The 27,957-nt window shown below is 41.5% G+C and overlaps 2 protein-coding genes across 3 annotated transcripts in view; one reads left to right on the top strand and one right to left on the bottom strand.

Moving 5' to 3' along the window:
• The first annotated feature begins 56 nt into the window (after positions 1 to 56).
• On the top strand, positions 57 to 13,916 carry acbd4 (acyl-CoA binding domain containing 4). The gene is made up of 10 exons (XM_005944837.3): positions 57 to 292; positions 880 to 998; positions 3,084 to 3,204; positions 6,219 to 6,303; positions 7,296 to 7,416; positions 12,096 to 12,193; positions 12,280 to 12,460; positions 13,060 to 13,265; positions 13,413 to 13,460; positions 13,582 to 13,916. The coding sequence occupies exons 2-10, from the start codon at positions 923 to 925 to the stop codon at positions 13,699 to 13,701; spliced, it is 1,056 nt and encodes a 351-aa protein (XP_005944899.1). The 5' UTR covers positions 57 to 292; positions 880 to 922; the 3' UTR covers positions 13,702 to 13,916.
• A 1,313-nt stretch (positions 13,917 to 15,229) lies between these two features.
• The window catches only part of arhgap23b (Rho GTPase activating protein 23b), a 59,997-nt gene continuing 47,269 nt past the window's right edge, over positions 15,230 to 27,957 (bottom strand). The window contains exons 13-24 of one of the 2 annotated variants that reach the window (XM_005944841.3): positions 25,928 to 26,055; positions 25,725 to 25,837; positions 23,473 to 23,625; positions 21,393 to 21,471; positions 21,107 to 21,180; positions 20,927 to 21,016; positions 20,723 to 20,848; positions 19,327 to 19,371; positions 19,070 to 19,163; positions 17,894 to 17,918; positions 17,637 to 17,668; positions 17,440 to 17,551 (exon numbers count right to left, since the gene is read on the bottom strand). In XM_005944841.3, the coding sequence (XP_005944903.1) occupies positions 17,644 to 17,668; positions 17,894 to 17,918; positions 19,070 to 19,163; positions 19,327 to 19,371; positions 20,723 to 20,848; positions 20,927 to 21,016; positions 21,107 to 21,180; positions 21,393 to 21,471; positions 23,473 to 23,625; positions 25,725 to 25,837; positions 25,928 to 26,055 (952 nt within the window). In that variant the 3' untranslated portion in view covers positions 17,440 to 17,551; positions 17,637 to 17,643. Of the gene's footprint in view, positions 17,552 to 17,636; positions 17,669 to 17,893; positions 17,919 to 19,069; positions 19,164 to 19,326; positions 19,372 to 20,722; positions 20,849 to 20,926; positions 21,017 to 21,106; positions 21,181 to 21,392; positions 21,472 to 23,472; positions 23,626 to 25,724; positions 25,838 to 25,927; positions 26,056 to 27,957 lie in introns of both variants that reach the window. The other variant, XM_005944838.3, reaches the window with a different exon arrangement.

The following is a 27,957-nucleotide window of genomic DNA, read 5'->3' as shown; positions in this document are numbered from 1 at the left end:
TAATCAGTATGGAGCTACCAGGCAGTAGGATGAGAGGACGCCCTCATTGTCACGTGATTTGACACGGAAGTCATTTGTGTAAAGCGCAGACTGGTGAGTAGCTGCAGTTGACGGTAGCTCAGCCCTGTGGCAGGTGGCTAGTGAGCAGTTTTGTGAACAAACGTTACCGTCAGCGTAGACCAAGATATAGCAAGCTTCGTCTTGTTGCCAGCTCTGTCAGTCTTTTGGCCGAGGTTGCCGAGCTGTCTTTCTCCGGTGTGATCATGGACAGCGGCAGGACGTAGTCAGTAAGGTAAGACAGCTAACTCATACTAAGCTCGCTTGCAGCCAAAGTTCACTGTAGCAGCACTGTATATCGCTGTCTACATATCAAACGAATTTGATATTTATCAGAAAATTCCAGCAAATGCATTACCAAGTGAAACAGCATTAAAAGTAGTTACTAAGTTACGAGTGACACATGTAAACTTTAAACTTAAATAAAGTACAAGTACAGTAAATGCTCTAATCTACATTTCACCACTGGTCCTGTCAGTGCTCTCATCAGTGATTTTGCGCATTGTATGAGTAACAATACTTTATTCCAATAACCATCGGAGCAGAGAGGGGGCATTGTGATTATAATTAGTGACTAGTGTTCACTCGTGCTAAGGGGTCAAGGCAAATATCAACATTACATTAATAGCCAGCATTAATTAATTATGACCTAATTACCTATTAGTAACTGAATTAATTTACCCCCCAAAATAAAAAATGCCCAGAGAGTCACAGATTAATTTGACTTACGGTATATTTTGTTAATATTGGATTTGACTCACTCTCATAACTTATTTTTCCTTATACTTTTACTTCCACATCTGTGCACATATTCTCCCTCAGCTACAGCTCCGCTCATGCTTCCTGTGTCATACCAGTCCCAGCCATGATAGAGCCTGTGGTTGATCACCAGAAACGCTTTCAGGCTGCAGTGGATGTCATCCAAAAACTCCCCAAAAACGGTACATGGAATCTTTCAGTCATTGCTGGTTCCACGTAATTGAGGACTGTTGAGCAATCACATATATTGTGTTACTATTGTTACAATAGCATATATGTAGGTATTTTATTTTTAGGAATGAACTGTACCAGAAACACATGATCCAAGATCCTTGACGAGAGATCCAAAAGGAGAATTCCGAGTGTCCTGCCTCCACAGAGCACGTGCTCAGTAGAGATTTAGCCGAGTTTCATATTTGTCGTGTGCATCTTTTTTGTCATACTCTCAGTATTTCTCATTTTCCCAAAAAATTCTCATAAATAGTTTCACCTGCACTCATTTAAAAGAAAAAAGTTTCACAGCAGCAGTTTAAAAAGTTTACAATTTTGCAAAAGTTTCAAATGGATTCACTATTGGATGAATTTTTGATAGTAAATCATTTTTTGAGATAGTATTTATTATATGAACTACACTTAGTGCCGCTCTTAACACGGTATAATAGAATTAATTACACAGGGGAGGACAGTGTTCATTCTGTAAAATTCAGTTGAACACATTTTGCATACAAGTTGACTAAATATTTCCTTAAATGTCTTTTCAAATTCCCTCCCCCTCATGTCCACCTGCCTTGGTGACTCCGCGTGAATAAATGACGTGAATGTGGTGATAGTCCAGCCTAGAAGTAATAAATGCATGAACTAATTCTTTATTATCATTTTGACAGGATATTTCTAACTTTAGAGATGTTGCACAAATGGAAGAAAGCAGTCCTACATATTTGTTTAATATGTGCATTGAAGGACATGTCCTGTTAAAAAAAAGACTCCAAGGTTCCTCACAGTGTTCCTGGTAATGCCATCCAGAGTAAGAATCTGCTTAGATACCATATTTCTAAGAGTTTTAGGGCCGAGTACAATAACCTCAATTTTATCCGAATTTAGAAGCAGAAAATTAGAGGTCATCCAAGTCCTTGTGTTTAAGACATTCCTGTAGTTTAACTAATTGCTTTGTGTTATCCGGCTTCATGGATAGATAAAACTGCTATCTGCATAGCATTGAACATGTTTGCAATGCCTTCTAATAAAACTACCTATGGGAAGCATGCATAAGTAAACAGAATTAGTTCTAGCACTGAACCCTGTGGAACTCCATAATTAATCTTAGTGCTTGAAGAGGACTCTCCATTTACATGAACAAATTTGAGTTCGTTAATGCAGCGCAGTACCTTTAGTACCAACAGCATTCTCTGATTGCTGTAATAAAATATTGTCATCAGCATTACTTAACGCTGCACTGTGCTCTAGCAGAACAAGCACACAGAGTCCACTTTCAGAACTTATAAGATCATTTGTTACCGTCACTAAGCTGTTTCTGTGCTGTGATGAGCTTTGAATCCTGTCTGAAACTTAATAAATTAATAAATCATTCCTCTGTAAATAAGTTAGGTGTTTTACAACTACATTCAAGAATTTTTGAGATAAAGGAAGGCTGGCAGCTGGATCAAGTAATCGCTTTTTAACTACTGCCAGTTGGAAGGCAAGTGGCCGATTAATAGAGTTAGGTTGATCATATTTAAAATTGAAGCATCAATTATTAGGCAATTCCTACAATCTGAGGAGCTTGGAAAGAAAAGTGTCTGGACTTGTTTAAGTTTCCTTGAAGACGTTTCACCTCTCATCCTAGAAGCTTTGGCAACCAGACCAAATAAATGGAACTGAAGAAGTCTCCAGAAGAAATATTTGATTACACTCAAGAAAAGGATGTCAGTACTCGGAACAAGGAAACTCAGGATGCAGCAGAATTAGATGTCAGATTCAAAAATTGGGTAGAGAATGGAATCACTTCATATTGCATTATATGATCTGATATCCAGCAGGTAGTACAGACAGGTAGTACATGTCTGTACTACCTGCTGGATAACCAGTGATTTTAACAAAGAGTATTTATCATTTCTCCATTTTCTTTCTATTTTGTATGTATTGCTGCACATAAAAAAGGGCTGTATTTTTTTAAATGGACCTTGATTATAAATTGATGTAGTATAGTTTGGTGTCCAGTCCTGATGAGTGGAGAAATAAACCTGACAAATAGTTGTGCTGTTTTGTAGGCTCCTACCGGCCTTCCTATAAGGTCATGCTGCGCTTCTACAGTCTGTACAAGCAAGCAGTGTGTGGTCCCTGTACAGTGCCTCGGCCTGGCTTCTGGGACCCAGTGGGCCGCTACAAATGGTGGGTGTGTGTATACACATGTGCATGCCAAAAAATTCAGTAATTCAATATTTTGTGTCAGTTAATTAAGAAAGTGAAAATTTAATTTTGAAATTTTCTGTTTTAATATTAATCATTATTGCCGACCACAAAAAAATATCAAATATTATAATATTTTATTTAATTTTTAAGGAATTACTATTTAAACAGTATAAATGGGTCAGTGATATAAAACCCGAATTTTCCATCCACCAGCTTTTCTTTTTAATTAAAATCTACATTATCTGTATTAAGCACCTTTCAAATATTTGGACCCACTTTAACAACGAATAAATGACTTCTTGGTAGATGCATCATGAAAATGATGCAAATAAATAAATAAATAAATCAGGTCATTTCACTTTGATGGTTATGCATTGATTATACATTAATGATTTGTTTATTTGTAAACATTTTAATCTGCTTTACCAGATATCACTGCCAGGCAAGCTCAGACCAAATCAACAAAAGTCAGTGTTGTTAAACTATCTGAAACAAGTCGATCTGAATCACTTTAACAAAAGTCATTCTGTGGCTTGTGCCGCAGGATTCTTAGCGTGCAGTAGTTAGTGTCTACTACAGGAACAATTAACGGGGTATACAAGACTTTCAGTGAACTTTGTACACAAACATGTGGGTGTTCAGGCAAAATTCTGCTCAAGGTCACATTTGTCATTTTATGGGCAATAGAATTTGAGTTGTGATAGATCATGAGCCAATATGAGCTACTGTATGATTGATATTCTGATTTAACAATTTTAATCAAGTGAGTTTTTTCTGTAAATTGCCCACAATTATAGTGAGTGGGCAAATGTTGCATTATAGAACAAAGGCATGATGTCTGTATTTTTTTATTTTTTTTAAAAGGAAAATACTGTGATTCAAAACATTACACATTACTGAAAGATAGGAGGAAAATGAGTTTTTGGCTCCCCCTGTGTATCCACCAGGGGGAGCAGGGATAATTGAAGCTTGTTCATTTACAGCTTCCATTTTAAATTTGCTTAAAGCTTCTATAACTATAGCAGAATTATGATGTTGAATGTTCCATAAAACAGAATCGGGTTATACAGATACTGCCTTGCAGCAAATAAAGGAGATCTTGTGCACACCGAGTCTTTAAATAACATGAACATTTTTTTGTGAGCAAACAAAAACTGTTGAAAAATGTTTATTTTACCAAAGTTGCCACATGTAGGGTTTTCCTCACTACATTTGGCAAGTTCTGTTGAAACAACCAGTTAAAATCAATCTTTGACTCACTGTCCTGCCTTTTAAATATAAATAAGTGTAGTGACCTTTATACATAGACATTCCATACAGTACTGCAAAAACTAAATACATTCATTTTTTGGCAGTCAGTAAAAAACATCCAAAACAAATCCGCTCATGTGGGTGGCCGCATGGCCAGCGGCACAGACAAATCAGTTCAGGCAGGCGACTGTTTGGCCAGCGGTGGCACCGGTGCTGATCTGGAGGGCAGCACAAGAGATGCTGCACTGTAGACCGGCGGAGATGATGGGATGCCTCTAGCAGCTTGGCAGGTTACTGGCGGCGTGGCTTGGCATAGCCCTCTGTTGGAGACAGAGCAGGACCAGCAAGCGTGGGAACCTCTGGCTGAGGCGAAGCAGAGCACTCGGCTGGCTCTGGATGCTGTGGCTGGAGCTCAAGTTGAGGACTGGGCCGCCTGTCCCTTGGCACCGTAACAGGTGGAAGAATTGGACCTTAGCTGTCCCTACCTGAGGAACAGGTACGGGTGCAGGGACAGGTTGGGTGTCAGCTGTCCTCGCCCTGGGAGCAGGAACGGGCTGAGAGACAGGTGTGGATATAGAAACAGAATGACAGGAATAATCGGATTTAAAGGTGCAGGTGTCCTTAATGACAGACTGACATGGTGGAGCATTTTTTTGGAAGCAGGTTGATGATGAACATTTATCTGATAGTCCAGTCCAGGTTTACAACAAACAGTCAGTGGCTCTTTAGCTGAGCAAACAGAAGTCTTAATCTGTCTTAATTTGTGGCGAGCAGGAGGGAAAAAGTCAGTTTCACTCACAACTAGAAGTTGCTGCTCTGAATGAGAAGAACTGTGGTGGCGAGAGCCTTGCCTCCTCTTGGCGGTGACAGTAGGAACGCTGAATGACGGAGCCTCTGCACCACGGCGAGGTGGTAGCGCTAGTGAGTGAGGTGGCAGGTGGAGGAGCGAGGAGCGGAGAGGCGAGAGAGTGAGAAGATCGGCGGGTGACACCCACTCACCGTGGCAAAGGCTGGCGTACAGGCGAGGCAGCAGGTGGAGGACCATGCACAAGGTTGTACTCGAATGTAATGGAAGTCGAGCCAAACCAATCCGATCCAAGTATCCACTAATGGAAGAAAGGCTTTCTTCCCAGTCTTTGGATTGGAAGCCAGAGTCCCCAAAGAGAACCCACACTAACATGGGGAAAACATGCAAACTCCACACAGAAAGGCCCCAGGCAGGTGGTGGAGTTGAACTCTGGACCTTCTTGCTGTGGCTTTAAAATATTTCATTTTGCATGTAATAAAAATGGAGTATATGAAATTTTACAATTTTAAATGAAATAATAAAAGAAATTCAATTTTTCTGATATGTTTTTTATGCACTTGGAAGTCGCTGTAGTCAGGTTAGTTTTTGGTGGCAGACACACACTTTGAAAAAAGCAAAAAACAAAAAAACAAGCCAAGTAATCAAGTCACTTAAAAATAACAAAGGAAATAGTCTCGCATTAAAAATCTTGCTAAAATTTGAATTTTAGAAGTTTTTTTGTCCAACTGATTAATAACGTCTTTCTTTGTTTTATATTGTTAAGTAAATTGCCAATATTAAAATTACTGATATTGTCTACTAATTACAAAGTTACTAATAATTGTAATTCCAAAGTTAGAAAACATTTTGATAAGATTTTAACCACATTGTCATCTGATATGCTGTCGTCAAGTGTATTTCTTCCAGTGACTCAAAAGTTGTTTATCTGTGTTAGGGATGCATGGAACCAACTGGGAAAAATGAGTAGTGAGAGCGCCATGGCTGCCTATGTGGACGAGATGAAGAAAGTTGCACAGGAGGTACATTTATTTTATACATATAAAGAAGCAAATTCACACAAGTTAATTAGAGGCTTCCCAAACAGCCTGCTTTTGTTTAGCTGTTTTTTTTTTAGCTGCTACAAGGGAAGGATTTGGTGCTTTATGTCAAACAGATAAGAAAATTGCATAATAAACACTTTTCCAAAGACAATATGAAAACATTGAAATTTACCAAGCAATCCAAGTAAAGTAATTGCATATACAACAGTTATTTATCAAAACAATTCAAATGAATGCAGTTATTTAAAAATAAAGTGCAAAACAGACAAAAACTAACTGAGACATACAGTATGTGTGCACCAATCTCAGTGCAGCATGCTTGAAGACAATTGTATGGTGTCTCTCAGTCAGAATGCGGGGTTCTAAATAATGTGACAGGGTATGTTTTTTACCCTTTAATAACAGTAATATGACATTTCACCGTAAATAATAATACAGATATGTTGTTTTTGAACTCTTACCTTACTGTTGGATGAAGAATGAGATGAACTTCCACAGTAGCAACTGTTACACAGTGCAGCACTCTTTTCCTCCAGCCAACACGAGACTACATACATAACAGGGCAGCAGACACAGAGCAGGTGGGTGGGACACACAGCAGCAGGCAGCTTTCCCATTGGTTGAAACATACTGGAGCCTGTTTATTCTGCTTGATTGGGCAGGCTGTCCATCTTTCCTCACCTCTATCGTTTCTTAAAGAGGTACCCTCATTTTATGTGGGTTAAACAATGTATGTTGAAACTGGATGCAAGAATAAACAATTAGCTGAGACGTTACCACTACTTTGGCTCTAGTTATCTGGTAATAAGGAGTAACAGTCCCATACCAGAGTTAATAGAATGGACTGGGATTTTTATAGCACTTGTCTTTTCTCACTGATCACTCAAAAATCTGCTTCTGTTTAAATGTCTCAGGGACTTGCAGTGAAGTAATGAATCTCCTGATCTCTAAGTCTTCTTATGTCCCTGTAGGTCATTGACACCATGCCCATTGATGAGAATACAGCCTCACTCTTCAAATACTTTGAGCCTCTCTACCTGTTCATTGATGACATGCCCCGACCTCCAGAGTCACTGCTGAAACTCAGAGAAGGTCAGTGATTACGTTCTGTGTAATGAGGCACTTACAGGTTTGGGTTAAAAGGTTCAGCTACTGAATCTAATAAGCTATTAAGCACTAATGGCTTCAGATAGGAAGCCATTAGTACTTCGTTTCAAATTACACACTATCATTTGTTTCATGGTGTTGCAAAATACACTGTTTACAGCAATATTTTTTCATCGGGGCACAGAGGATACCAGCATGGCCAGAACCAGTTAGCTCCAAACAGAAGGACCAGTCAAAACAAATCGAGCACCTTATTTCTAAATGAGTGGCTACCTCTGTAGCATGGACATGGTTTGGCTATGAAAAGTCTGACACGGACCAGAAAACTGTAATCTGCAAATTATGGCGCAAACCGGTCCCCACCACAGACTCAAACACGACAAACCTCTTTAACCACCGACGCAAGAATCACGTGAAAGAGTGTGGAGAGAGTTTACGGATGAGAAGCAACAAAGAGCCGACAGGTGCTCAAATTAAACCTTAGACTCAAACGCTAGAACAGGCTTTTCCCCGCAGCACGCCGTGTACTAAATACTAGTTTAATGCATTGGTCAAAACACTCAACTCCAGATACATGATGCCAAACTGAAAACACTTCAAGTCGAGTTGTCCAGGATTCACAGAATTTACAGAAAATGCAATATTTGGTGACATATATCGTTATTGGGATGAGAAATGTTTTATATCGGGATATGAGATTTTGGTCATATCGCACAGCCCTACTTTGAAAACCTGTGGCCCTAATGCATAACCAAATAAATAGCTTTAATAAAAACACCTCTAGTGACTTCTGCATGATTCTCAGGGTGTATGTTACCGTATGTCAGCATGTCAGGAGTACCATATGTAATGGTATGTAAGGATCTGATACCTCTGGCCTAATTTTGACTTTTGGGGGGAAGCTTTGTCGAATTTATGACGTAATCTACGTGAGTGACGTTGTTCCTAGCATGTATGCAAGTGCTGGTGCATTATGTGTTAATTATTGTGTGGTCATGTTTCGGTGTTTTATTTGTGGTGCCAGCTGAAGAAAAAGAAAATACTTGAAATATTTTTATTAAAATTTTTTCCCCTCGTTCATTGTTGTCGTCATTTTTTGCGGGGATGCAAACATATTTGTCCCTCTAGTACTTTTCCTCCATTCCAATAGTTTCTCCCTCTAGGAATTTGCTGACATTTGTGGATCCTTATATTGATGCTATGATTATTATTTGTTATTATGAGGCGATGATTGGTATTCTTTTCCTAAGAAATTAAATTCCTCATTCCCCAGTATAAACAAAGCATACGGAGGGAAGACGTGACCAAGAAGGAAGTAAAACGGTGGACTGCCCAATCAGAAGCTACGCTACAGGACGCACTCAACGACGTAGACTGGGACATGTTCAGAGCATGCGCAGTCGACATCAACGAGTTTACGGAAGTAGCAGTATGCTTCGTCAATATGCTAGCGGAGGAGATTATCCCCACTGCGAGAGTCACCACATTCCCAAACCAGAAACCGTGGATGGACAGATCGATCCGCACTGCAGTAAACGCCAGGACCGCCTCCTACAACGCGGGTCTCGCCACTGGCGATATGAGCGCCTACAAAGCGGCCTCATACGGCGTGCGGCGCGCGGTGAGAGATGCCAAACGCAGGTACCGGGAACGTGTGGAGTCCCGCTTCCACCAGGGCGACACACGGAGTATGTGGCACGGACTACGCACCATTACGGACTACAAAGCCAGGGACACTGCGCCGATCAACGCCGACTCTGCATTCACCAACGAGCTGAATCGGTTCTACGCCCGTTTCGAGGTTAGCCAGGCGGCTAATGCTATCTACCGCCTGACACGACAGTGACGTCATCAGCGAGAGACCGGTGACCAGCATCGCGGAGCATGACGTCCGAGCGGCACTGAGGAGAGTGAACACAAGGAAAGCGGCGGGGCCAGACGGCATCACCGGCCGTCTGCTGCGCTGCTGTGCTGACCAGCTAGCAGGTGTGTTCACTTACATCTTCAACGAGTCCCTGGCGAAGTCTGTGGTCCCCACATGCTTCAAAAGATCCACCATCATCCCTGTGCCCAAGAACAGCAAACCCTCATCCCTGAACGATTACCGGCCAGTTGCACTGACCTCGGTAGTAATGAAGGTGTTTGAGAGGCTGCTGAAGAACATCATCTCCTCCTCCATCCCAGACACCACAGATCCGCTGCAGTTCGCCTACAGATCCAACAGATCCACAGAGGATGCCATCGCCCACGTCCTACACACCACTCTCAGCCACGTGGACAAGAAACAGGGTAACTATGTGCGAATGCTGTTTGTTGATTACAGTTCAGCGTTTAACACAATAGTGCCCTGCAGACTGTTCACAAAGCTGAGGGATCTGGGACTTAACAGCGTCTGTGTGCATGGGTGTTGGACTTCCTCACTGGCAGAACTCAGGTGGTGAGGGTGGGCAGGTGCTTCTCCAACAGCATCACCATCAACACAGGAGCACCTCAGGGATGTGTCCTCTCGCCACTGCTCTACTCCCTCTACACTTCAGACTGTGTGGCCACCCATGGCTCCAACACCATTGTGAAGTTTGCTGACGACACAGTGGTGTTGGGTGCCATCTCCAACAACGATGAGGCGGCCTACATGGATGAAGTGAAGAATCTGGCATCGTGGTGCCAGGACAACCACCTCCAGCTGAACGTCAGCAAGACCAAGGAGCTGGTGGTGGACTTCAGAAGGGGTCAGCACAGAGACTACAAGCCCATTATCATCAATGGAGCTCCAGTGGAGAGGGTGCAGTCCTTCAAGTATCTTGGTGTCCACATCTCCTCAGACCTGACATGGGCTGCCCACATTCAGGTCCAGACCAAAAAGGCTAGGCAGCGCCTGTATCACCTACGACAACTGAGGAAGTTCAGGGTCTCTCCAAAGATCCTCAGGATTTTCTATACAGGCGCTGTGGAGAGCATCCTCACACAGAACATGACATCGTGGTTCGGGAACAGCTGTGTGAAGGACCAAAAAGCTCTCCAGAGAGTGATCCGTACAGCAGAACGCTGCTGCAGGATTGCTCTCCCCCCCTTCAGGACACCTACACCAGGAGATGCCGGACTAGAGCAGCGCAGATACTGAAGGACCCGTCCCATCCTGGCAACAAACTGTTCCAACTTCTGCAATCTGGTAGAAGGTTCCGCATCTTCCGGGCAAGGACAGAGAGACTCAAGAGGAGCTTCTATCCCCAAGCCATCCGTGCCCTAAACACACACACCCGCCCTCTCACATCATCTATAATTGACTGAGACAGGACTCTTCCAGACACTAAACCAAGGCACAATGTACATTTCAATTCCTTTAATTTTAAATATGTTTATATTGTCTATCCTGTAAAATAGTCAGATATCTATTCATATTAATGTACAGAATTCACCTGCTTGCTGCTACTACTGCACATTCACCAGTGTATATACTATATTTGTGTATGTATATATATATATATATGTATATTATAGTATATATATATATATATATATATATATATATATATTATATTAGTATATATATATACCTTTCCTCTCAACCCCCCCCCCCAATTTTTGCACATGTTGAGGAGCGTGTCAGGCTACATTTCACTGTGTGTTATACTTGTATAACTATGCATGTGACAAATAATAAAGAACCTAGAACCTAGAAAAACCTGCGAAAAAGTAGCTGGAAATGCACAGGAGGACTCAATGGTGCTGAACAGGCTAAATACAATAGTTGCGGGTTGTACGGACCTGACATGACATGACAGACTAGTGCTTCTGCCTTGTAGCTAAAGTTGTAAAATGTAGCTGTGCAAATTGTGGACTTTAATAAGTCAAACTTTAGACTTGACACGGTCTCGGTCTTAAAAAAGTGAACAGTGAGGGAGAGAAGTCTGGTCTCTGTGGATCTTTTAATGCCTCCACTGTAAGTACAGTGGGGTTATGTGGTTATTATGGATATATCATCATATGACCGGTTCAGGTGTTAAAAGCTTTCACCCAAATTTAACAGTGTCAAAGGTAAACTGTCTGGCAGACAGGCAGCTCTCGGACACCTGGGCTGGACTCTAAATCAATTATAAACCAGTTATAGAGCGAAACCTTTGTTCACATACAATCAATCCTTGATCTGATCACAGATCGTCATTGTATTTTCCTTACAAGTGCTCGTCCTGCTCACTTCTCCCACAGTGGAGTACTGGACCTAGCCTTTCTCACTAATCCTTCGACATTAACCTGGACCTCTAGTACAGGAATCGGCTAATTGTATTAATTTGATTACATTTCTTTAATCAGTTGTCTTTTTCTACTTCAGAGCTTGTGGGAAAATCTGGTGTATTATGTCATATTTAAGCAGAAAAGTCTCAACTGCTTACAAAAGCTTTTAATCTGTACTTGATGGTGTAGACAGTTAAATCTCTGAATTTATTAAATACTAAATAAATGTAAATAATTATCTGTGTATTATAAAGTGAAGTGAAGAATCAAGTTCTGTTTTGCCATTTTCACTTAAAAGATTCCACAAATGATTTTTTATTTTTTCTATTAGGGCTGAAAATGTGTTTCCTGTCATGATGTTGGTTCCAGCAAAATGCCTGTTAAACCCAGCAAACCAACACAAACACGAATACATTTGATTTTACTTGCAGCTGAATCTGCAGTGTTGGAGGTTGTGCCGCTCACCAGTGATTCAGAAAGTGAAATTTTCTCTGATTCAGTGGATTCGTTGGAGCTCCATAACGTCAAGGTGTGAGGCACATCTGCCAGTTAATAACACAATGTCTTAATTTTAAGAAAACATTAACTAACTGAATTAACTGTGTCTGCTCACAGACCCGGTCAGACAGCTTTTATAATGACCACATGCCCCTAGAGTCCTCTCCAGCTCAAAGCCAGAAGCAAGGCCGAAAGGTTGGGGCAGGTCAAGGTGGAGAAGGAGCAGAGGATGGGATGGCTCCAGACAGGAGGAGTCGGCACACTGGGCAAGAAACTTCTCAGCGTGATTGGAGAGAACGTAAGCTGCTATGTAATTTCTAAAAGCGTTCAATTTATTATTGGATAAACTGGGTGGCTGTAGCTCAGGAGATCGAGCAGGTCATCTACTAATCGGAAGGTTGGTGTTAGATCCCTGGGTGGTCCCCTGATCCAGGGGGCAAGACACCAATGCATCCACTGGAGTATAAATTTGTGAATCACACACATAGATAAAAAGGGTTCGTGTAGGTGTGAATGGGTGTTAATGCAAGTTGTATACAGCGCCTTGGATGCAGTTCACTCGTTAGTTAGTACGAGCTCATTAGAACAATGACGTTGTCAAAGTCATGTAGTTTTGTGCGATACAAGCTGCTGCTCTTTATAGATTGACATAATAACTTATCAACAAGGCCTATACTAGAAGAGCTAGAGTTATCAGCTAGTTACTAAAGAGATATCACAGAACTGTTCTGTTGTTAAAAACACAGCTAAATGTTATCATGTGTTGCGCAGCCCAGGCTTTGTGTAACGATAGGTATGAATGAAATACCCATCGTTGCAATGAAATAACATCTTATCCTAAAGATTGTTATAATAAATCAATGAATAAAGAGACAGTTGAAGTGTTATGGTCCACAGGTGCTCCACAGGGAAGTCTGGGGTGGTCCCCAGGTGGTGGAAGTGGGCATGGACGTGGAGGAGGGCACGGTTCAGAAGGTGGTGCAGAGATGCTGCATCAGGCTCACCTACAACAGCAGATCATCCTGGCTCTTCAGAGGCTCAGAGAGGACATGAGGAGTGTGATGCACAGATTGGAAGTGTTGGAGAGGCTTGCTGCCACACACGTAAGCTTTCCTATGTCCCAACACTTCAAGTGTACTTTCTTTACCGTAGAATGTAAAGGATAAAAGCTCTTAATTACAGGTTTACAGGAAATTACATAGCTGAAGTTTGGGAGTCATTTCAGTTTACTGCTGTGTTGTGTGTGGCAGGCTCACAATTCAGACTTGAGATCACACCTGCAGTGTTCACCACAACAGGTACCAGGCTCTGATTGTACTCATCAAAGAATATCGTCCTATCATGCATGCTCATGTAAACAAACATGTGGTCACAGGCTTTTTTCTCACGTGCTGTGGGATTTTGCCCCCCACCCCTTAGGAACAGATGTCGTGGCCGTTTGACATGTCTGGGCAGACTGTCATCTTTTTGCTGCTGTGGCCTTTTGTTGCTCACGGTCTGGTCTACCTGCTGAGGAAGAAAAGTCGCATGTCTTCATGAAGCAGCTGATATTCAACGTAAGACCAGTGAACAAGTCCACAATATCTGTGAAGGAGTTTAATGGGGAGAAGTTATCCTCTACATCATTATGTGATTTGATGCTCACCATGGATTCATCCTTCAAAAATATCACGTCATTTACGAGCATCCTATAAATGTGTTATATATGATTCTTGGCACATTTTTCAATAACTGTAATAAAATATTGTTCAATACTTGTTGGATCTCCCTTAAGCCTTCCCACTCTGGGTGCCCCAGGATGTAGTGCCTTAGTTGTAGGCAGAGGTGACACAGAGACCCATACAGGTATGAAACAGGTAGAGGAGTCTAGGTGGTATGCTTCAGTCGGTTTGTATTGCTACAAACAGAGACAGTGGAAGAATCACCCTTCTATGTGCAGTTCTGTAGGTTCACAGTGTAATTCACTTTAAATGTGAATTACACTGTGAACCTACAGTCTTACTGGAAGTGTCTAAAGAACCTTAGATCACTCAAAAAGTTTGTTATTTTTATTTTGTTTTTATTTTAAGAAATCCTTTCTGGCAGCGTTCGCAGTCAAAATTATGAACATGTTTCTTGCCCAAGATGATTTCCATAAATTCTCTTTTGGCTTCTCTTGTTCATACGATTCTTTTTATGCGTTTGTTTTTTCATTTCTATTAGTGTTATTTCAGTTATTATATATGTAGTATGACAAGGTCTAAGGTGGGAAAAACGTTAAGGTGGTATGGGCATCTCACAAGGGCGCATCCAATGCAAAGTGTTTCGAGGCCAAGAGACGGTGAAGAGACTACATCTCGGGATGCCTCGGTGTCCCCCTAGATAAGTTGGAGGTGGCTTGGGAGAGTGAGGTCTTGGTGGCTGTGCTTAGGCTGCTGCCCACCAAGACCTGGCTCCACAGAAGTGAAAGAAAATGGATTTTGGATGTAATTCAGGTAAGAAAATCCCCAAATGGCTGCAATCACAGCTTTGCAAGAGTGATGAAAACATTTCTCCCACTGATGCTACATCCAGATGAACAATAAACATGGTGGATTTTGTATGGAGTTAGATGCACAGGGCTTTTTGGGGCGAGTTCTTCTTTCATTCATTTTACCATGAATCTATGGATTCTGCATTTAAGCTGAGAAGCATTTATTTTCGATTGACTGTATATTTGGTGCCTCAGTCTGTTTCCTTTCTAGACAAACATGAGTAAAGTACGAGCTTTCTCTTTTTTATTTTGGACTAATACAATCATCATCCTTCATTACATTTCGTCTTCAATGGCCAATGTGTTGTAAACTGGAAGAGTGCCCAATCCTACATCCCCCACATTGCAACTGGGCAGTATCTTTTTGGAATTTCTCGAACTGCTACTGTAACCTTTCACTTCCCCTCTTTACTTTTCTGAGACAGAAAAAATGCAGTGCTTCTTAGTTCCCAGCATGATGCGAAAACTGTCCCGAATTATGAAATAAATAGAGCTGCCCTTTTTATTAAAGGTCAATTATTTTTAGTTATTGAAGCACAAATATTACTAATCCAGTTTCAATACAAATAATTTAATATGTATAATATTTATATACACAGGTTAACAAGACTTTGCGTGGACCAATTTTGCAACACTTGTACAGAGTTACATGCACCAGGGCACAGACAGAGAAGACAGACGGATTCTAGATATACAAACATGGAGTCTGGTTTGACCACAGCTAATGTCAGTTTAGGTCACACACATTTTTTTTAACCATTCCAATTTTTCATTCTTGAAACTTGTTTTTACAAAACTCAAGTTCTGGGAAGGAATCAAAAAAAATACTCAAGCTGTGAAAAAGAACAAAAAGCAAACATCACTCAGGTGAGACTGTGTGGTTTTGGATTTAAGGACGTGGTTTGCTTGCTGCTTTTAGCTGCTTTCTTGTCTCTGTAACACTGACATTAAGTATGAGTTCACAATATGATAAACAACAAATATTTATCATGTTTGCACACTGCTGACACTGTATGATTACACAAACAGAGAAAAAAACACAAAAAAATTGGCATGACTTCACATAGCTGCCCTGAAAACGTATGACGAAACAGGTTTTATTATAGCTCTGGCCCTCCTCATGCAACACACACACACACAAAACACAATAGTCTTACTGTACACTTAAGGTTTGCATATTTGTATTTGTTTTGACCATGCAAGTATTTTTTAGTCTAAAAAGTCCAATCATACAGCGAGAGACTAAGAGTGGTGATTAGTCAAAACCAGAAGGCAAAAGGAACACCAGTTATTTCAGAGTCAGGCTGCAGAGAAAAACAAAGATGAATTCTTTACTGTGACTAGAGCAGCAACAGCTCTTCAGCTAAATTTCAAATGTCTGCTGTGGTACCACATAGCACTTTTACATTTATACTGTTGTAGGTTTTCATTCCAAAAGGTTACAGCCTCTTTATTTATTGCATGCAATAAATAATGAATCTAGAGTTCTGTAGTGTGTAAACCATTATTTCTTCATCTCATTTCTTCAGCTCTGCACCTGCTCCATTGACAGAGGAAGATGTGCGTGGACTTTTTTTTTGGTTCACAAGATTATGAATGCAGCTTTCTCACTAATGTAGCTAGCCTCCATCTTTTATATGGTTTATATGAAGTGTCTATTACATCAGTTGTTGTCAGGAGTGCTATTTCTTTCCTCATTTTTGAAGAAGTGTATATTTGATTTGATTTTACGCAGTTTTATTTCTGACCATGTTTGTAGGAGAGAAAAATCCGCAGCAGATGGGAGGGAGTGCAGTATGTGAAAATAAGATAAAGATCCTAGTACCGTGCATTATTGTTGTCACTTTGGAATGACATTGCAATTGCACACAATGACATTTTTTTCCAATGACACATTACATCTCCAATAGAATATTCTGGAGACAGTTTTCCTGCTTGTGGACAAGTGCGACACAGTGTTAGTGAGTAAAGGCCAAGTGCTTGGTATTCATTAGTGTGGATGAAACAGACTGGTTAAACTACCACTGTGTGGCGACGCCATGCTCTCAGCTTGTCCTGCAGGTCTAGGCCTGATCTCCTTAGGATGACAGTGGAATGTCCTGAGGAACTCTGATCTATCCATCCTGATGAAGAGGAGATGAGAGAGGGAAGCTTCTGTGCACAGTGAGGTAGGGACCTGGGACCTGGCTCTCCCTCAGTCATTCTGACTACCTTCACCCTATCATCTCTACATCCTCTTACACTATCCTCATTCCTGCCCAGCTCAAGGTCAAGATTCATGGACACAGCCCTTGTCCTCCCACCTCTAGTTTTCCTATAGCAGATTGGTGCTGACTGGTGCTGAGCAGTTCCACTCTGGCTGCTGATGTTGCGTGACCTGGTGGGTAATACCCAGAAAGGAATGGTCTGATAGCCTCTGGCCAGACTGTGATTAAAATGGGAAGGAGGGTTTCTGAGAGGTGGTGATTTTGAGCATGCGGTGTGGATCTGACGGGTTGAGTCAGATCCTCTATTTGGATAAAGCTGTGATGGTGGTAAGTTGGTTCTTTGGCTGTTCCTCCTTTTTGACATCTTTGCATCACTGCCTGCTCCTTTTGCTTTAGCTTCTTCTCCTCCTACAAGTGAGATCTTTCCCTCTATCCTTTTTTCAGTGTTAAGGATGGTTTGTTCTCCCTCGACTTCATCTAGCTCTCCTCTTTCTTCTTTTTCCCCTACCCCTCCTTCTTCACCATATTTGCTGGCTTTGGCTGGTTTGTGCGCAGAAATCTCATCAGTGTTTCTGCTCACCGTGTGGATACTTGGACTTTTTTTATGTTTGTGGGTGACGGCAGCGATGATGGACTTGGTGTTCGGATCTTTTTTGGATGCAGAGGAAAGCTGAAAGGTTACCACTTGTAAGTATTTGTAATTATGTTTTTTCTATTGCAAAATGTGATATCCTATTCCAAGAATTAGCACCTACCTTTAACTTAAGAGAATCGCTGGTGGTGGAACCTGATAGAAAGGAAAAAGTAAGTTAGTTAATGTCATCATTGGATGGTAGTAATGTTAGGATGGTCACAAAATATAAAAACATGTAAATAAAGAGAAATCACAGCACAAGCTGCTTTCAAAAAGGCAAAGTGGAGATGTTGGAAAAAACAATAGTTGTGGAAAGAGCACAAATGGTTAAATGAATCCAAAGAAAGAGCAAACACAGAAAGGAAGACCTGGTCCTACCGAAGAGGTTGATCCACTGTCTCAGCTAGAAAAAAACACAGAAAGGCCCAGAAGAAGAGAACAGAGGAAAAAGTAGGAAACATTGTCAGTATCTACAAGCACAAACAGAACAGAGGTCTGCTGAGAAAGAAAAATGCTGTCAGTTGATGAGGCTACAGAATTATGAATAAGGAGGGAAAGTTAAGACTTTCCAACTAAAGCAGTGAGGCTCTTTTCTTCAAGTTGTATGTAAGCAGTGTTTCCACTGCTCATCTGAATTAACCATAAATTGGCAAGAGTCTGTGTTCAGTGAGGAAATAGTGAACTCAGTGATTTCTACTAAAGCCCGTCTAATGTTTCAACATTTCTGTGTTGCTAGTGTTGAATGCAGTGGCATTAGATTGTCAGTGTCTGAACCCCTGCATACTCTTGCTGGGTATTTTTGTGCACCAGGAGAAACCAGGACCCAATGGCAGTCAGGGTGCCTTTATCTAGTCTTTGCCTAGAGGTCTGTGCGTTCTTTCATGAATATGCCTCCCCTGACTATGACCCATGACCAAACTGGTAATGCTGAGCGATGTTACGCACAGCATAACGTTGGCCACGTCGTCTCCAGGCTATTTCATGCCTGTCAAAAGTGACCAGGTGAAGATGCTGCCCTCTGTGAAATGTACAGGGCACCATTGGTCGACCTATCAATTCTGGTATTCTATAGCAAATGCCAGTTGGGTTCCATGGTCCCAGGCAGTGAGCAAAATGCTGAAGCATTAAGACTTCTTTTCACTGGATCTAAGGGACCCAGCCCAACTGCTGAAAAACCACACACCATAATCCCTCCTCCACCAAACTTTACATTTGGCACAATGCAGTCAGACAAGTACCATTCTCCTGGCAACTGCCAAACCCAGACTCTTCCAGTGGGCTGCCAGACATAGAAGCATGATTTTTTTACTCCAGAAATTGTCACTCCGTCTCTACTGCTCTAGAGTACATCCATTACTTTGCATTGTGCTCGGTCATGCAAGGTTTGGAAGCAGCTGCTAGGCCATGACAACACATTCCATTAAGCTCTCTACCCACTGTTCTTGAGCTACTCTTAAAGCTCACGAGAATCTAGCTGCTTCACAATGTGCGTACAATTGAATCTGTCTGTTGGTGAAGCATTAAAGGACTCTTGCAGCAGCCCCCACTCCTCACCTGATGCCTCTCTTGGCATGCCCGGCTTGCCAATGTTGGTCAGCAGATGGTCAATGTTGGGCAAAGGCTGCATGTCCCAATTATCATCTGGGGCCTACAGTCACACACAAACGCACGCGGGCACACACACACACACACACACACACACACACACACACACACACACACACACAGCAGACATTAAAGAAGTGACGACATCTGAATGCATACAGTCATTCATGGTGTTTTCTGTTCATTTGGGTGATAAGAGCCCATACCTTCTCTTCTTTATCAAGCTCTTCATTACTGAAGAACCAGTCATACTGTTGGAGAAAGGAAACAGCTGGTATCAAGGAAATTCTGCTGCACTATTTTGAATCATATTTATCAAATAGATTCTAGTTGCTTATGTAAACAAGGAGTCCTTTATAGTCCTATATAGATTTTATAGTTGCATATTATTCTGATAGAGCACTTTGCTCTCAGACAGCAGGCTTACTTGCGGTTCCTAGAATATGTAAAAGCAGAATAGGAGTCTCCCATCTCTCCTGTGGAACCTGTTCCCAGTTTGGATTCAGGAGACAGACACTTTCTGCTTTTAGGATTAAACTTAACATTTCCTTTCTTTGTTTCTTTTCTTTTTACCAAAAGCAAGTTAGGGCTGGATCGGTTTACCCTGAACCATCCCTCAGTTATGCTGCTATACGCTCAGATTGCTGGATGATTTCCCATGATGCACTAAGATCTTCTCTGTGTTTGCTTATGTGCCACTATCAAACTATTTGTAACAAGTGGCACAAGTGTTATGTCCTGTTTGCTTTTTGCAGTCTGCTTGTGTTCACCATCCATCCAGCTGCAGTAGATGGTTCCCCCTCCCTAAGCCAGGTTCTGATGGAGTTCTCTATCTGTTAAAGGGAATTCTTCCTTTCCACAGTCTAGGGAGCTTGGAAAGAAAAGTGTCTGCACTTCTTTAAGTTGCTTGAAGACATTTCACCTCTCAGTTTGAGGGTCAAATGGTGGAGAGTCCCAGATTTAAGCCTTGTGGGAGTGTCCCCCCAAGACGGACAATGGACCCCGTAATGATCCTCCAACTAATCACACGAGCCAAGGTGTGAAAACGGGTTCAGGTCAAAATCAGCCGAAGTTTCAGGTGAGCTCATTGTGAAACCTAGCCCCACCCTATCATGTGATTTCCCAGATGCCTTAACGCCCACTCACATCCTGGGCCATTTGACCTCGGGAAATGAGTCCAGACGGTTTTCTTTCCAAGCTCCTTAGACTGCGATGACCTGGATGACTGAGAACCTTCACAGACATATTCCTTTCCACAGTTCCCAAGCGTTTGCTTATAAAGGATTGCTTGATTATTTTTTTTCTCTAATATTGCAGTGTGTTTATCTTACAATATAAAGCATCTTCAAACAGAACTTGCACTATATAAGTAGAACTGAACCACTAAAGCAACTTTCACATACCTTTCTTGACACAAAGAAAATTAGCATCTCTGGCTACAATTGAACCAACAACCTTTTAGTTGCTAATTGAATGTACAGTATTATCCACTACACCACTGGAGGCAGAACTGAATGCAGCACTACTGCATGGTGTTAATGCATAAAACACAACTGGCGATTCACAGAGGTGCAACTGGAGCAAGCAGCTGGTGGTTCTTACATGCAGGATAAGGGTCTCTACTATTTTGTAGCGATCAGGCATGTGGGTGACCATGTCTGTCATGTTGTCCTCTGATGTCCTCACCAGAGTGGGTCCAAACACCAGGGCTAGATTTCTTGGCTCCATCTGGAAATAATATTAAAACTTCATTTTAGACCACAAAAAAACCACGATTCAATTGATGGGACTGAAGGTAAAGGTTACCTTATTCTTTTCAGAGTGATCTGCTACCTTCTTGAGGTGACCCAACAGAAACTTAAGGGTGTGATAATAATGATCTGGCAGGTCATGGATCTAGAAAGAAGCAATGGGTACATATAGAGAGAGTTTTACTATCAAAAAGACAGAAGTATGTTCACTTCTCTGTTCTCTGCCCTCTTTTACCAGTTTGTTCATTGTCTTTAATCTCTCTTCTCCATCTTCAATCCGGTTGGCATCAATGAAGTGATTGTATTTATCTGTAGGCAGAGATAATGGATGACTAACTAACTACAAGTGATATTCTAAAATTCTGAAAATCATATGCCAACAAATTCAGTGGCTTTGTAACTTGCCACTGAAGAAAAAATGCAATCTTTTTTTATTTTTTATCCAAGCAACAGAACATTATTCAATACATACTCGTTAAAGATTCTTTGACATTTCACTGTAAACAAATGTCTGGACTCACCATCAGTAAACAGAGGCTCAGGCAGTTTTCGGAAGAATGTTTTAAGTAGGCTGCTGATAACATTCAGGTCTTGCCATCTCTGTGAGGACATGAAGAGGAGGCTTTAGGATTATAGTATCCCACATAGCAGACAGGTCTGGCCCAGATCTGGTATCAAGCCGGCACTGCTGGCTGACTGATGGCATGATAAGACGTATGTCATCCAGATATGGGCCAGGCCTGGCATAGATGGCACTGTCTATGTGATGGCATGCCATATCTGGCTCGATTGTGGTTTGGTGTATGTGGCCCAGGCTCATAGCAAACGGGTCTGGCCTGGATCCGGCATCAAGCTGGCACTTCTGACTGACTGGTGTCATGGCAGAGTGTATGTCAACCAGATGTGGGCCAGGTCTGACAATGATGGCACTATTTATGTTCCTAGTTTCCAATTTTAGTTAGAAGACCCAAATGCCATGTTGCAGTACTATACTGCTATGGTAGCCAACGTTTCAAATGCAGGTTTGACAGGTTTGTGAGTGTACACTTTATCCAAAACCTAGTGATGGTTTACTCATGTTTACCACTGGCCGGCTGTAGCTCAGGAGATAGAGCAGATCACCTGCTGATTGGAAGGTTAGTAGTTCAATCCCTGGTTCCTCCAGTCTGCATGCTGAGTGTGAATATGTATGAATGTAGTTAGGAGAAGATGTGTTAATGTGGCATGTTGTATAGAGACTAGAAAAGCACTATTTAAGAATTCACTGCCTGAACAGAGTTTAGTCATGTTGCTTTTGCACTATTATGTTCCGGCACATGTTGTTATTACATGGCTTGATTAAGGTACACATTAGGCTGACATCTGGGGCCAGAGCTGAAACTGTTCTGGGCCAGCACAGGACCACCAGTGTGTCTGCAACTGGCCTTGTGGTGGCCCATGTGTGGGTCACCTCTGGCAAAACATATCTGGGCCAGCAAAGCGCCGTCATTCTTTGCGGTATGTGGGCCATGTGTGCACACACTGTGTGGGCCAGATCTGGGCCATACCAATTTCGCTATGTGGGAATTACCTAATCTATCAAAATTACACATGGGTTTACCGTAATAAAATCTGTTTCAAATATGGCATAGAAAATCTTCTTTTCTATTCTATTGGCGGCAATCTGTTCTTTAGGTCATCCCAAAAAGGTATTCTTTTCATCGGGACGTAGCGTTTTCAGGGGACGAAATGTTTTGTCACTCATCCAGCTGACTTCTTCAGTTTCAGCTGACCACAGCTTTGCCTAACCTTTAAGCGGTACATCTGCACAGCGACTGAAACTAGCACCGCTGGCGAACAATGGGCTGTGAGGCCAGTTCCTTGATCATTAATATGCAAATTGTCATAGTCATTGATCAACAACCACTGATCAAAGACCATTGATCAATGGCTATTGATCAGTGGCCATAAGCACAATTCACAAAAAGTTGGGGAATAGCTGCAGTCACAGCATTGTAAGATGGCAAAGGTTTACCCTTTAGATCACCTCCTCAATTCAGAGATGGTCTTTCCTCTCTGGTGAACTTGATGTGTTGGTCCACAGAGTTTGTTCACGGTGCTGATCACATTAACTCGGTGGACCAACACATCAAATTCACCAGGAAGGATATGAAAAATGACAAATAGCATGATCATTGATCAGAATTTAACAATTTTTCATTTAGGACTTGATAGGTTTGGATAACTTTTTTCCCCTGATTAGTTAAAATAAATGTCCTTGTGTTATCTTTGTCTAATATTAAAATTAAGTTGATGATTTGAAATAATTAAGAGTTAGAAAAAAAGGTGCTGCAGTTACTCAAAGGGAAGACAAAAGAAATAACTTCAGCTCCTGTCATTATAGATTATAATCAGCTCCTTAGATTATAGTCTTTAGTGGTATGTACTTTCAGTCTGACCTGCCACAGTCAGACTTTATCTTTATTGTGTTAAAAATTTCCTCTATAGTTTTCTAATAATTTAATCTGTTTCAGATGTAAAATTTTGAACATTTAAAAAACTCATCATGATGTAACATTAGTTTCTGTAGTCTGCTAAGCAAAGCAGGGCTTGTTTCCATACCTCTTCAGCAGTGTTCAAGTCCATGCCCTTGTTGAGATGCTCCTGCAAGTTAGACACCATGGCATTGTTGCCTGGTACACGGTATATACCAGTGTACTCCAGACCAGTTGCCTCTACAACACCACAACACATCTCCACTATTAGAGGAACAAACTGATAAGAGAAAGCAAGGGAGACAAAAGAGGGAAAAATAGACAATAAAAAAAACTATTTCAACAAACAGATTTGTTGCATCACATGACAATCACACTCCGTCTGAACATATACATGGCAAGGCAAGTTTATTTGTATAGCACAATTCAACAACAAGGTGATTCAAAGTGCTTTACAGAGACATTAGAAACAAGAACAAATAAAAAGCATGATTTAAAATTACATCATTTGAAATAAGTTATTTCTGGAACAGTTGCTTTAGTTGCTTGTCTCTGTCTGTTCCATTGATCTTTTTGGGAAAAGTGGGGACCTTGGACAATAAGATGGACAAGATTAGTGAGTAAATTAAGAGAATGACAAAATACCGTGTTCTCTGCTCTAACAGTGCCTTCACAGGGTCCAGTTTCAGCTCAACAACTGAGCTGCCTTTTTGATTATTTTATTTAACTGGAATTATTAAACAAAGGGCAACGTTTTCAAGCATAGCAGAAATCCAAAAATGGAGCAGAAAATAAAGTCAATAAATCCAAATAGAAGACACACCAAAAAGGTGAAAAGGTGAAAATCTAAACCAGAAGTAAACTAAGAAACAAACTGAAAATGAATAAAGAGAACTTAAATGACCAAACAAACATACATACTTGGTAAAAGCACCTGACACTATTACTCACAGACACCTCATCAGAAATACTCTCAGCAGAAGACAATACAATAACACATGGGTCATCAAATGGTAATGTCTCTTGCTTGCTTCTCTATGTGAAGGCTGTCTCTGGAAAGGACCCCTTCAAAGTCAGTGTGGATTTAATATGTGCTTGTATACCAGTAGACTTACCTTTGTCCCAGCCATCACCCTGCTCTGCGGCCCTTCAGTCAGTTCACTCTAGCTTAGATTTCTGCTTGTTAACAAACTCTGCTAACTTTGTTCCCTTGTATCATCTTTAGGAGGCTTTTTCCCCTCAGAGAGCCCAGGTGGTGGAGCACAAACAGATCCTCCACCATCATGCTACCAAATAAGAATGAGTGCTTTAACAAGTAACAGTATGGCGCAGATTCTTTGCTCTCAAAATTAATTGCCTTTCACAGTTTACATCTCTCAGAAGCATCAGAGAGTCACTATCACACCGCCATCTTTGTCCGTTCCTCTCAGCCCACAGAGAGAGCCTCGTCTCAGCTGGAATCCTTCTCCAGTCAACTGGAAAAAGGCTGAGATTTTTTACTAACACAATGATCTCTAGAATTCAAACAGCTGAGCTGAAAACATTACTTCAACAGCACAGCGGCACTTGAAAGCAGGGCACTTTTAAGGAGTGTTCTTTCTCCTTATACAAACTTTTGATTTCTGCTAAGCTCCTCGATGATGACTCCTTTGAAGTGTTAACAGACTCACGGGCTGAGTAGGGTTTTTACCTCTACTCAGCCCGTGAGTAAGAATGAAGTGTCTACAAAGACACTTCATAGCCAAACAACTAAATACTCCATTGGAACCTCTGTCCAAACTTTTCCAAGTCTCCGTCTTAAATGGCCATCTTGCCTGTATCACCATTGCTCTGGACACTAGAAATCTTAGAGTACATCCAAGTCTACATCTCTGATGCACCTAACACACTGCTGGTATTTGGACCCTCTTGGTTTTTTTCAGAGAACTTGACCTCTGACCTTCAGTCCAAAGTCACTGAGATTAAAACTTGTCCGAGATTTTTAGTAGATATACCTGTGGTATCAGTTTGAAATCCTAGGTGAATGCTTTCTCGAGTTATCGCATTCGTAAGATTTTCAGAAAACTTGAATACATCAGTTTCAGTAAAATACCTATCATACTTTCCAATGAGCTACACGTCTTTGTTTTACTTAAAATCTCATTAGAAACCTATTTTATTGTACATTATTTTAAAACAAACTTTTTTTCCCTGCTAACTTGTTTTAACCACTTACAGAAACAATAAAGTTCACCAAAGAAAAAACTGATTTACAATAGACCCAAGGCAAAAAATACATTTATAGGTCTGCTCCACTTTAACTTGACAGTTTGATTTTGGGATTATTTAATGATTCTGCTTGTAGCCAAGCAGTTTTTTTTACTATGAATTTTGACTTACCTTATGGTTGACAGCAGGCTGACAGTCCTCGAGACGTACACCAAAAGCCTTTGGAACACCTGTCTTCTTGGCCTTCTTCATGATGTTGATGCTCCACAGTGCCTTGTTATCATCTGAATCACACAGATGCAGATAAATGGATACATAATTAAGTTAAGCATTTTTGCTGCTTTGATTTGTCATATATACTGAAGAACACAAACCAGAGTCATGTTTAGACCCTCCAGATCTGGAAGCTCTGTTCACTGAAGTGTTGTCAGTTTTTGCCAGAAAGAAGGGCGGCATCATACGATGGGCTCTGGGAGAGGAGTCTAGCTTACTACCTGTCAGACTACACAAAACAGAACAACAAAGTTAGGCAATTTTTAACCTCGTTGTGTTGGTTTAGGTGTGGATGTTAGTTTAAGTGGATGTAACAAGGTTAACAGAAGTTGTTAGTTTTGATGTGTCTTCAAAAGATATTAATAAATAAAAAGGTGCAGTGGTTTTGATACACTATATTGCCAAAAGTATATATCCATATTTACAAGTATATGCACTTGAATGACATTGATTGCCAGGATAGCGGTAGCTCGGGCAGTAGAGCAGGCCATCTACTAACTGGAAGGTTGGTGGTTTGATCCCTGGCTGCCCCTAGTCTGCATGCCAAGTATCTTTAAGCAACATGTTAACCCCAATTTAATTCATAGAGTTTCTATTATGTCAGCTCTCTTTGCAGCTATAACAGCTTCACCTCTTCTCAGAACGTTTTCCACAAAGTTTAGGAGTGTGATTTATTAGAGTTATTTGTGGCCCTTCTTGCAGAAGTGGATTTGTAAGGACACGGAGACTTGGCTTCTCTTTCTAATTCCTCCCAAAGGTGTTCTGTCGAGGTCAGTACTCTCTACAGGCCAGTCAACTTCTTCCACATCCCACTTGCTCATTTATGTCTTTATGGACCTTGCTTTTTGGACTGGTCCAGTTCCCACAAAATTGGGAGAATGAAGTTGTCATGACGTGGACACTCCAGTGGCACTTAAAGTAATGGGAAACAACTTTATCAAGTGACCAACGCATTTTGGCTTGTGGTCTTCATCAGGGTCATAAAATGTCAACGTTTAAATAAAAAACAGGAAACAGAAAAAAATGTTAAAAAATCCAAGTGGACCAATTACACCTTCACATGAAGTTGTCCAAATGGTATCTGGGTGGCATGGTGGCCTGGTGGTTAGGACTGTTGCCTCACAGAAACCTCAGTTTGACTCCACCCTCTGGCAAGGGCCTTTCTATGTGGAGTTTGCGTGTTCTCCCCATGTCTCCATGGGTTCTCTCCAGGTACTCCAGCTTCCTCCCACAGTCCAAAGGCATACAATTAGTGGGGTTGCATTTATTGGTGATTCTAAATTGCCCAAAGGTGTGAATGTGAGTGCGAATGGTTGTCTGTCTCTCTGTGTTAACCCTGCATCAGACTGGCAGTCTGTACAGGGTGTACCTTGCCTCTCACCCTGTGGTAGCTTGGATAGGCTCCAGTCCTCTGCAAAGTGTAAGAGAATGGATGGATAGTCATGTGGCACTGAGAGTTCCTTTTACTGAAAAACAACCCCACACCATATTCCCCCCTCCACCAGTCAGATAAGTACCATTCCCCTGGCAACCACCAGACTCCTTCATCAGATTGCCAAACAGACAAGTATGATTCTTCACTCCAGAGAACACGTCTCCATTGCTCTAATGTCCAGTGCCGGCGTGCTTTACACTACTGCATTTGATGCTTTGGATTGCACAGTGATCGAATTCTTGGATGCAGCTGCTCAGCCATGGAAACCCATTCTATGAAGCTCTCTACGCACTACTCGTGATCAAATCAGCAAGGCCAAATGAAGTTTAGAGAAAGTTGGCACCCTCTATGCACTATGTGCCATCTGCTGACCCTGCTCAGCGATTTTACATGGCCTACCACTCTGTGGCAGAGTTGACGTCTTTGTTATGAAACCAATAACAGTTAACTGTTGCACAAATGGCATCCTATCATGGTACCATGCAGGAATTCACTGTGCCCCTGAGAGTGATCCTGTCATGGTCTGGCAGTCCTTGCCGGTTAACCTGCCTGTGTGTTATGTTTTTTTCTATCTTCATTGTCAAGGCTCCCCTCCCGGTTCCCTCCTTTATGTGTACAGTGGGGCAAAAAAGTATTTAGTCAGCCACCGATTGTGCAAGTTCCCCCACTTAAAATGATGACAGAGGTCAGTAATTT

Source organism: Haplochromis burtoni, unplaced genomic scaffold (genome assembly GCF_018398535.1).
Source record: "Haplochromis burtoni strain Fernald_Lab_line unplaced genomic scaffold, NCSU_Asbu1 Contig_384, whole genome shotgun sequence".
Taxonomy (NCBI): domain Eukaryota; kingdom Metazoa; phylum Chordata; class Actinopteri; order Cichliformes; family Cichlidae; genus Haplochromis; species Haplochromis burtoni.
The sequence above is the reverse complement of the archived record's forward strand: the minus strand, read 5'-3'. Positions and strand labels throughout refer to the sequence as shown.

Excerpts from the sequence above, each read along its gene's own strand:
- acbd4 (XM_005944837.3), top strand. The coding sequence starts at position 923 with ATGATAGAGCCTGTGGTTGATCACCAGAAACGCTTTCAGGCTGCAGTG. Across the intron at positions 12,461-13,059 it reads TCAGCGTGATTGGAGAGAAC|GTGCTCCACAGGGAAGTCTG; the intron begins GTAAGCTGCTAT and ends TATGGTCCACAG. Across the intron at positions 13,266-13,412 it reads AGAGGCTTGCTGCCACACAC|GCTCACAATTCAGACTTGAG; the intron begins GTAAGCTTTCCT and ends TGTGTGTGGCAG.